At 42.6% G+C, this 10,853-nt stretch overlaps 1 protein-coding gene across 2 annotated transcripts; it reads right to left on the minus strand.

Moving 5' to 3' along the window:
* Positions 1–238: 238 nt before the first annotated feature.
* Positions 239–8,094, minus strand: LOC140282222 (E3 ubiquitin/ISG15 ligase TRIM25). 2 transcript variants are annotated; one of them, XM_072376813.1, is made up of 8 exons: positions 7,752–8,094; positions 5,991–6,733; positions 5,201–5,309; positions 3,979–4,074; positions 3,002–3,235; positions 2,677–2,699; positions 1,091–1,239; positions 239–935 (listed from the first exon to the last, which is right to left on the minus strand). In XM_072376813.1, the coding sequence occupies exons 2-8, from the start codon at positions 6,620–6,622 to the stop codon at positions 634–636; spliced, it is 1,545 nt and encodes a 514-aa protein (XP_072232914.1). In that variant the 5' UTR covers positions 6,623–6,733; positions 7,752–8,094; the 3' UTR covers positions 239–633. The 2 variants fall into 2 exon arrangements, with proteins under 2 accessions (XP_072232914.1, XP_072232913.1); XM_072376812.1 differs by having other exon boundaries at positions 5,991–6,819.
* Positions 8,095–10,853: the final 2,759 nt, after the last annotated feature.

The following is a 10,853-nucleotide window of genomic DNA, read 5'->3' on the forward strand; positions in this document are numbered from 1 at the left end:
ATGCTGACAAAAAAAAAAAACTAAACCAAAAAAACGCATCAAAAGTTCTAAATAAAAGGCTTTCTGTGGCAACGGAAAATCACAAGCGCTTTAATGCTTATAAGTGCTTATTCAATTCGAGAAATCACTTCTAAAGCAGTCTGTGATTGACCGTTTGAACGTGTGAAAGTTCTCCAAAACAACAGATGATGTCTGTTAATACTGTTTCGGCAAATCTCTCAGCGTTTTGCAAAATGTCTTTTTATCAAAGTGGTAGAAAACGTGGCATCGCAGACATGCAACGTTACTTATTTTCCATATTTAGTTTGAACCTTTCCAGCCGTGTTCTGTCATTATACATTCAAATTCTTGCGTGAACTCACGGTCTACAGCAAATATCTAAGATAAAGCACCTGAATTATGTTTAGCAGTAGCGTCGCAGGTTTAGCGTGAGATTCTCAGTGCGGTTCAGTTCCGGGTCCGTCTGAATCGAAGCTCAGCGGGACGCTTTGAGGCGAAACGTGGCTGCTGCTCGAGTCTGAATCTGTACGCCAGACATTTGAGGCGAGACATCAGCAGCTGATGTCGAAGCCTTAACGTCTGCAGCATCCACACGGAGGATCAAGTGCTTCGTGATACAAATAACTTCCTCAGTTAAACTCCTCTCTCTTCCTCATCTTCCTCCTCTCCGTCATCATTCTCTTCATCGTCCTCCTCTTCCTCCTCCTCCTCCCCTGGGCTGTAAAGGTCATCGCCCAGCTCGATCTGATCGTGTATTTCCTCCTCCTCCTCCTCCTCCTCGTCATCTTCCTCCTCCTCCCCCTCACTCCTCATTTCCTCCTCGCTGCTGTCATCGAGGTCGTCGTCATCGTCGTCGTCGTCGTCTTCCTCCGCAGCCTCTTCCTCGTTGTCCTCCTGCTCCTCCTCCTCTTCCTCAGGATCCAGATCAAGATGACCTGAAGGGCGAGAAAATTCAAATCTTTTCATATTTTAACATTTAAAAGCAACGTTTTAGAGTCAAAGGGTCTCATCGTGAGATAAAGATCGTGTAGATAATGCGTTTTCGACAGTGACGACCATGCTGGTAAAGGAATTTAAAGCAAAAACCTACACAGGGAATTGATGGCAGCTACAATGTGACACGGTAGTTCTTCTTCAAGGAATTTTCTCATCTCCTCCTCCATCATCACTCCAAGGACGTCCGTCTCCATATCGACGTACTCTGGGTAAAACATATTTTTCCTCAACTGTCTGCGGCACCTACAAAGAGAGAATCGGGTTGTTTTTTACTGGGTTTCAAATGTGCAAATTACACGTTATTAAAGCATAAAACCTAAATAATTCCTGTTACAGATTCTGAAACATAAGGAACCAAATATATTTTGTCATGTATTTATTGTGGGTTTTTGTCACGGAGCAAAGAATCACTCATTCTACAGTTTAACAGGTGATCGACTCAGCTTTTGTGCAGCAGTCGGGAAAAATGATAGGATACGATCTTAGGCTGGCTGCAGCAGAACAATGAAGCTGCAGGTGCTGCAGTGTGTTACATTCAGCTGCCGTGCAACACAGAAGGAGTAGCAGAGATAGTGAAAAGCTGGTGTAAACAACAGCTCCAGCATAATGCTGGCATCATTGTGATTATTATTGTGGTGGGACGGTTAAAGTAGAAGAGTACAGAGCAACAAGCGATGAAATTACAAGTGTTTTGAAAGAGCACGAGGACCCGAATGAGCACAAAGCAGAAACGAGGTACGAGGTGTGTATGAATGTGTCATACTTTGGTGATACAACTAATATAAGAAACTGCGTTAGCTGTTACGACTTTAAGGAACACAGACAGCGCCAACCAGTCAGTCAGGAATTAATGAGATGCTGTAAACTTTGTGCCCCAACTCTGAGAGAAGGAACAGCATCAGCAAATCTTGGTTAACTCTCACAGCAAACGATTGTGACAACCAGCATCCACCCCTTCAGGAACCCCTCCAAACACACCCACTTCCGTAACCCACTCAGCGATTTGCTTGGTGCCTCTCCTCAAACCACCTCCATTTAACTCCCGTCATTCACTTGTAGCGTGGACAGTGTGGAGGATGGTTGGCTTGTGGAGCACACGCTCAGTTCTATGCATCCAGTTAGATCGCCAATCACACCCATCCACACCCGAGACTGAAGACGTCATTCGCACTTTACGGGGTCATCTGCCACTGCTACAGTCCCCCACATTCGTCTCCCTTCATCTAACTTCACCTTTTCAATAACTGGCAACATACAAATCCCGGCCTGGATCAGCACTTTCGCCTCAGTTAGACACAACCCGACTGGTTTGAGACACTGAGACCGCGTTACTTTTGGGAGCAGCAGTTTTTAAGCTTGTTACATTGAAATCTGGGTTTTGTTTGGGTTAAATAAAGTTCAATGTTTGGGGTGATAACTTGGTTTGTGAGACCTGGCTGGCACCAGAATAAGACATTGAAAGCCAGGCTGAACTGTCCAAAGATCTGTGAACTGGGCCTTTCAAACAACCCAATCTAAACCTTGTTAAATACTGTATATGAGGACCATGTTTAAAAACTCAAAATCAAACTGCAAAGTACTTTTCTATTTACTCTTAAATAGTAAAAACTGATGTTAAATAAACATTTTTTTAATGAGGTGATAAAATAGCACATGTATAATAATGGAAGCAGCACTTACTGTTTTCCCGTCGTCTTGTATGCCTGAAAGACAAAAGATAAAATACAAAACAGAAGGAATCAACTGAAAAGGTCATCAGCAAACAATGTCTTTGTTTTCGCGATGTTCTCATGTACAACAAAGAGTTTTTCTGTCACTGTTCCACAACTGAAAACATTTCTTCTAGCATTTCCTTTACTCTCTGTTGTTGTGCAAATCGGCAGTTTATGTTCGAAGGTTAAAAAAAGAAAAGAAGTGCTGAACAATAATGCAACACACGCGTGTTATAACACAGTGTGTTATTTGAGCTTAACTGGGTCGGGCAGTGTTGAATGACGCGTCTCACCTCGATGAAACGGAAGGGGTCGTTTTCCTGCATCAGGCTTTCGACGCCACAGCGGACCTCCTGGAGACGAGCCTGGTCCTGACAGATCCGGGAGATATTCTTCTGAATCGCTGGCCCGTTGGTGTCACACTGGGTGTGCGTGCACTCTCGCAGTCTGGTGATGAAGCGGAGCACTTTGGCCTTCATCTCATCACCCAGTCTGGTCAGGCACTGCTCGGCGTCATCAACGAACTTCTGGATGAGGGGTCGGACGCGGAAGAAAAGAGGTGAACACATCATCCCAGCAGGACGGCTCAGCTCTGCTACTTCACCAACTAACAGTTACATCCACTGACTTAATAACCGACTTTGAGTAAAGGAGGAGGAGACTTGTTTTACAAACCTTTATCAAGTTAGCCATAGATGTTAGAAGTTAAAAAAGTGACCATAAGTTAATCTTTTAGATGTCCTATAAGCCCTAAGTAAACACACAGCTTCTGAGAGTGGCTTCAGGGTGCTGTCCAAGGTGCTGAAAAAGTTCAAGAAATCACCACAGGCCATTTTGTATGCAAAGAAAAGCAGTTACTACAAGGTACTGAATAAGTAGAAAAACTGAACGATAAAGCGATGTTTCACAGGTTTCAAGCAATGTTTTTAAACTACAGTTCATCAAGGCCGAGACCATAGCGTCCCGGATATATATGAGAGGTCTTTAAATTTAAATCACTCACTTATCAACTGTTTATGAAAGTGGGTCACCAGTCACGTTTAACAACGAGCAGTCGATTAACAGAACATCGGTCAACGTTTTTAATAAATAACCCAGGTTTTTTTCATGCAAAAATGGCTAAAAACAAACAAAAAAAACAAACAAGAAAAAAAAAAACTAAACAAGAAAAAAACACTGACCACAACCACCAGCACATTCATTAAAAATGACAATAACAATGTTGGACAATGTTGGACAATGTTGGACGCGTGTAATTTCTTTTTTATACCTTATTCTGTCTCTCCTTCTCCTTCTGCTCCTGGAGTTTTTTCTCTGCCAGGCTGTACTTCCTTTCCACCCTGTACAGCTGCTTGTCCAGCGTCCCCTGGAGAACACAAAGAGGCGACCCGACAGTTTCAGATTTGGAATGTAGCAACTGAAAGTATAGCTAATTACTATTCTCGCTGCGAGCAGCAAGATAAAAGTGTTACTTTCCATGGAACAATACCACAGCTCTTGACTGAATTATTCTGTTTGATCTCTCGTTCTAAAACAGATGCCTCCATAACAACACACTGAGATTCTGCAAGTGTTGCAAGTCGGGAAACCAATTAACATGGGGGGGAAAAGAACAGAAAATAAGTAAATTAACTTTTTGATCATCAATTAATGAGCTTTTTTTTCCTGACAAAAACAAAAAGGAGGATAAAAAAGGAGAATAAAAGCAGTAAATCTTCAAGTTTTACTGCTTTTATCTGAGTTTATTTTAATCACTGCATGAAAGAATCCTCACATCAATCAATTAGACAAATGGATAACTCTTTCGGAGACGTCACATATTTGCAATCCAAGGAAAATACCGTCCGAACCCCTTTACAAAGAAAAATGACCCTGAACTGAAGGGGATCGTTGGTCCCTATTACCAACATTTCTGCCTTATTTGCATGAGTAAACACTCTAAATTCAGCTCAAAAACAGGTTGTTGGCCAGTTCTGTCTGATTCCACTTATGAAACATTCAACAGGTTGTGGAGCCCACAGCAACGAACTGGAAGCCTCTCACTGTCACACTGTTCAGGAGCATAAAAGAACAGGAAGTGGATTTAACTCCCCCTACAGAGGCTGTCCTCATTCATTCACACACAGTCCAACCGTTGTCAATGCTCATTCTTCAGGATTCCAGACTCACTTTGTCTGAGACACAAATAGGTGGTAAAGATGAATGAAATAAGAAAATACCACCCTACCCCCACCCCCACCCCGTTCGATCCCCAGGACACTGTTCCCACACTAATATAATGTTCTGAATCACATTCCTACATAAAAATGCAGCAATCTGCCTTGGTTTGTGTGTGGCTCATTTGAGCTGGTCTGAGAGCTGTCGATCAGCAGCCTCTTCCGTGTATTTCTGTGTAGAGGAAAATCAGAAGCAGCGGCTACTGAACAATCAGTGAAAATCTGCATCAGAAAAGTTTGTATAAAAAGAGAGCCTGACGGTCTTGTAAACTGTACCTTGAGATCTTTCATTGTGTTTTTCAGGGTCTTGATCGTGTGTCCCGCATGTCCTCCCTCTATGGTGCAGGCGTTGCACACGCACATCTTGTCATCCATGCAGTAGTATCTGGTGGTGCGCAGCAAATGAAAACAAGGCTCAGATGCGACCTTTCTATTTTCATTGAGTGAAAAAAGGCTATAACAATAAGGAGAAAAATGTAATTTACTAAAGGAATGCTGATATAGAAACTATAGCCTCTTAATCATGAGAGCTTGAATAAAGGCAACTGGACTTCACCTTCTTCAGGATCGAAAAGGAAGTCCAGTTGCCCTTATTCAAGCTCTTATGGTTACCATGACCTGGATGACTGAGAATCTTCATCAACATATAGCCCCAACTATGTTGCAACTAACGAAACAGCTGTACTCCTATGCCCTAAAAATAAACCAGTTTTAGCAAAGTCTACAACCACCAGACATTCAGCTATAAGTTTCCCTTATATATTTAACTTTTAGGCCTATAATTTGGGAAGCAGTAATAAGATCACCTGACTGAGTGGTGGACCAACACCGGCATTACTGAGACTGGATACAAAGGAGACGTAACTGATCCTTATTAACAGTTTACTTTATCAAACATGTTGATCCAGTTTTTACTGAGGCAGGAAAACTTGGGCATTGGGTACCACACACTAAAATGAAAACCCACACAGAACGTGACGGGTTAATTGCTGAGCTGAGCTACAGGAAAACAAACTTAAACTGTCACAGACAGTGTAATGAAAAACACAAAAAACCCACATCCTACCTGTAAATCTCATCGTGATCGGGGCACTTCCGCTTCCAGAGGTCATTCATGGGCTCTGTGAGAGGATGCTCGCGGAACGCCGGCAGCTCCAGATGCGGCTTCACGTGCTCCTGGCACATTGACACCTCACACTTCAGGCACGTCTTGATTGCGCACATCGATGCGGTGGTGGCTTCCTGCTTGTTGCCGCTGTCCTGAGAACCAGAGGAAGCGGAGGGTCCATCCCCAGAGGCGCTGCAGCCTGAGGCCTCGGCGCCCGCCGGAAGACAGTAGTCGCACGGAACAGCAAAGACACTTCTGACCTGCTGCACCGCCACAGAAGAAGAGAGCAATTCCCTGGATTTCAATGCTGTGGCGGCTGCAGTGGTGGCTCTGCGCCTGTGACGATAGTCGTCGGCTATGTTGGCAAGTTTAAAGTTTTTCTGGAAGCTGGTGCCACACCGGTGGCTCTCGCGGCACTCTGGGCAACGGAAGCGACCTCGCTCCGCTTGCCGCTTTAAGCGATCGAGGCATGTCTTGCAGAAGTTGTGCCCGCAAGGAAGCAAGTGGGGATCACGGTACAAATCCAGGCACACTGGGCAGGTGAGTTCTTCTTGGAGGACGCTGGACTGCTCTGACCGGGCCGAGGCCATGTCTCCGTTCAGCCTGTGAGCCCACAGAGGTGAGCCAGAGACCGGATGTGGTGCAAGATTTCTAAAGCGATGAGAAAGATTGGTTGGGAAGATGTGGAGAAAGGAAGTCAGCTAGTGGGGACAGAAGTTAGGGGGGGTCAGAAAAAGAAGGAAAAGTGAGAGATGGAGGTGTAGAGCTTCATCTTTTGTAGATGATGCTGAAACAAATGACGAAATGATCATTTAAAGTTTGCTGATGTGAGGCATTTACTAAATAAATCTGGATTTCCTGCCCTCTTCGTTTGCACATTTAAAGTTTTTTCAAATTTAAACACACAAAATTATAGTTCTCTGAATCCATTAACCGTCTCAGTCTTTCCAAGCAAAAATATCCCCCAAAAAATATTAGTCCAAGTGATGAAAATGAATGAATTAGCCTCTTTTCAAGTCAAGATAAACTTATTCCATCTGGCTTGTGGACCAATAAAAGGTGAAATAAGTCAATTTAGCATTTCTTTTACACTATTTTGATTTAACTTTCTGCGCTTGAAATGTTCTCTCTTACAGATGGGGAAGATATTCAGTTGTTATTAATATTACTTAACTCACATTGATCTTTTAATCAAACATGAGCAGACTTATTTCAGTGATCACACAAACTTGTGAGGCTCAGCTCTCCTTCCTCTTCCTGCTCCCCGATTAAGTCTCAATGAAAGATCAAACGGAAAAAGAAAAGAATAATGATTAAACTGACAGTTTACCGAAATAAATCCCGTGTTCTGTCTGTTGTTTGGTTGAACCCTTTAGCTGAAACTCTGTTTAAAAGCTCTGACCTCGAGATAAGCTGGAAAACCCGCTCTGTGTTGTTTACCACAGACCAAAAGTGGTGACCCCCGGCAGTCAGAGCTGCTTTTTGGTCCTCCACCTGCCACGGGCCTTTTAGAGATGTCCTGAAGAGCAGGCAGTTAAAACCACAGCCGTTTGTGTGGCTAACTGTTTGTTTCCCGAATAGCCACCCTGTCTTTCCAGGAAGTCAACCAACAACTAGCTAACTCGACTGTAGCTGCTACACTAATCTCCCCCTAACCGAGTTTGCTGGGGCAGATAAGGCAAAATACGACTAGAAAAGCAACCACTTCCGGCTTCTTACCTTGACAGCGTTGGGTAGTTTGTATATTGACTTCGTATAAAGCTCAGATGCTGATTTCCGGACCCGTGAAGGCGCTCTGTATCGATGAGGCTAACGTTTCAAATCTCGGTGCACCTGTCGTACCAGGGCTAACATGTTAACGTTGCCACCCTTAGCTCTCTGTCTTTTTTTTTGTTACCATAAACTCCGGAAATAATCCGGCCTGGTCCAAGTAAAAGCTGTAGTCATAGTACGTTCAGTTTTTCCATCTGGAGTTTTCGACATTTGACACAAAAGGACGAGTCGACACACACCTGTGGGACAGACAAACGGACAGCCGTTGAACTGAAACCGAAGCTGAGCAGGATGATGCGGGAGAAAATGCTGCCTTCATAGTTAATCGGAAAGTTCGGTTTCAACCAATATGCTGTAAATACACAGAGACGCTGTATTGATGTACGTTATTGTTTTAAATAATATTCGCTTCCTGCTTGCAGGTGGAGACAAAGAACATTATGTCTCGTGTTTTCTGTCTTATTGTCTTATTGTTGTTGACGTACATACCAGCTTGCGTTGTGTCCTTATTTAATTATTTTCACTGACAAACAGTAGCTTTTTGGTTATTACAATGCCACAATGGATGATTGGTGATATTCACAAGTGAATATAATGTATTAAAACAAATTATCATCCATCCATCTATTTTCTATACCCGCTTAATCCATCGGTCGGGTCGCCGGGATACTTTACCACATTAACTTAAAATCACTTAAAGTGACCAAGCTATAAAATACCAATTCGCAATTTGCTAGTAACAGCGCGTCTCAATAAAGATAAAATCCCCAAAGATCACTGCACAATTTTAAAAGTAAAAATTCCAATTACACTTGAAAGCAGCCAACCTCAACGCAGTATCACTTATGCTAAAATTGAGATTTTCAAAGAGCAAACCCAGAAAACAAACAATCGATTACAAATGTAGTTTTATTATCAGGCAAACTGCATACAACCGGAAACCCATGAAATTTATCTCACATGCACCGCCATACATCAATAATAACTTATTTTACAGGTTGTCACATTCATATAAGGATACGTTGTAGTTGTCAACTAAATTAATTATTGATTATAGATTAATAGATCATGTTATTCTTCCCGAAATCATTGTATAAATATGACGACTGGACTGCAAATACAATAGCATAAACACCTCTGAATAAAAACACCTGGTTACAGTAATGTTATTTTCCTTCATAGGGAAATAAAATTAACTAAAGGTCTAAACAGGAACTTTCTTCTATATAACCCTTGACCTTTCATTTTCCATCTAAAAAAACATATTCAACATTTTATCGGGTTACACTTTAAAATCAGAACCACACAGCAATTTGGGAGTTTTTAGTAAACTGCTCATTTTGTTTTTTTAACATGACAACGTGTTACTTTCTGTCCAGAATGTAACATGCAACACCAGTGGTGCAGAATTGCTGTTTTGTCCAGTTAACTTTATAACTTTAGCATCTTAATGATGGTCAATCATTGACAGTCACTGTCGGTGTCAGGGGCTCCCACTTTGAAGACGACAGGACCCTGAATGTTGAAGCCGAGATAAAAACGCACATAGCTCCGCCGCCTTGAACCTGGTTTATCCTCTGTTCTAACTCTTATTTTCGTCCCTCCTGCACAAACAAACACCTCCTGCTCTTCTTGCTCCTGTGGGGTCACAGCAGAGCCGCATGGCTCTACTTGTACAGGTAGAAGGATATCTTGGATTTCTGGCACATGCCACACCTTCCCACTGAGCCACAAATGGCTGAACCGCTTCTCATTCTTTCTTTTTTGGTTCCGTTTATTAAGGAGCTCAGCGCCCACCGCTGCCTCTACGATTGCGTCCAACCTAGATTTGTGAATCCATTTGCTAAGTCCAGAGCCTTTTCCCAGAAAAAACAATGGCAGCAGGTAACGGCCTCGAAGATATTTGGCATACTTGGCTTTCTCAAATGCTTTCTCCATCATAGTGACATAATGCTGCAGGTCAGGGTCAAACAGGAGGTTAGGAGATAGTTGTGCAGACTCTCCTCCTGTGTGTTGTTCCTCATCATCGCCCTCATCATCGCAAGTTTTCTCTTGAAGTCCGTTGTCCTCTGTGGCCTCTTGTTTTAACCCTTCATCGCCCTTTTGTTGCACCACCTGAAGATTTTCCTCTGGCCAAAACAGCAGCAGAGCTAAGAGGTAAAACTCTGGGCTTCTACATTCCACCTCAGTGCCCAAGAATCTGTGAATGATCTCTTGGAGTTCTTTCACCTCTGTGGGCTCAGGAGAATTAGGCATCTTGTTGCTCAAGATGATGTTTGAAAGAATGTACCTCTCTGCCACTTTGACGTCATCAACATTGTTCTCAAAGATCCTTTTCAAATCATTTCGGATTCTCTCTAAATCAGGTTTTTTTTTCTCAGTCTCTACAAATCCAGCACGCCTCCCCTTTGAGGTGAAAAGGCCGTGATTCAGACAATCCAGGAGACCTGGAAAGCTGGTGGAGTCTGCTGCTATTTTTCCTGTGTAGTATTTATAACAAAGTGCAACATCCTTCCAGAAGAAATATGGCTCCACAGTTTTCTTGTCAGGCTTGGAGTAGCTTAGATACCATTCAAAGAAGTCAAATCGGTCTTGAAGTTTATTTTCTTCTGGAGAACTGGATATAGGGTACACTTTTTTTAATTTGTCAAAGACCATCTTTGCAATTTGACATGTGCCAAAAAGGCCCCTGTTGTTGAAGGAATTTGATTTTTTTCCTGTTATTTCTTTCTCAGCTTTCTGTTCTACATCTTTGAAAGCCTTAAATGCCAAGTCAGCTATTTCTACCACCTTATCCGATTGTAGAACAGTCACAGTGTGACGTTGTGTGACGGTACTTAATTTCTTCTTGTACACCTGTCCAAGAGTGTCAGCAACATAGGAGTTGTTTGGAGCTCTTTCGATGGCAATCTTTGCCCATTTTTCTGCTTCCACATAGTTAGAGTGTTTGTAATGTAGACGAGCAAAGGTTTGGGGGAAATTGTATATCTGTTGAAATGTATCTGATGCAGTTTCCAAGACACTGACAGCTTTTTGAAAATCTTCTAG

The sequence above is a fragment of the Leuresthes tenuis genome, unplaced genomic scaffold, assembly GCF_036924035.1.
Source record: "Leuresthes tenuis unplaced genomic scaffold, fLeuTen1.0.hap1 SCAF_22, whole genome shotgun sequence".
Classification (NCBI taxonomy): Eukaryota; Metazoa; Chordata; class Actinopteri; order Atheriniformes; family Atherinopsidae; genus Leuresthes; species Leuresthes tenuis.

Excerpts from the sequence above, each read along its gene's own strand:
- LOC140282222 (XM_072376813.1), bottom strand. The coding sequence starts at position 6,622 with ATGGCCTCGGCCCGGTCAGAGCAGTCCAGCGTCCTCCAAGAAGAACTC. Across the intron at positions 3,236-3,978 it reads AGAAGGAGAGACAGAATAAG|AAGTTCGTTGATGACGCCGA; the intron begins GTATAAAAAAGA and ends CCCCTCATCCAG. Across the intron at positions 2,700-3,001 it reads ACCCCTTCCGTTTCATCGAG|GCATACAAGACGACGGGAAA; the intron begins GTGAGACGCGTC and ends TTTGTCTTTCAG.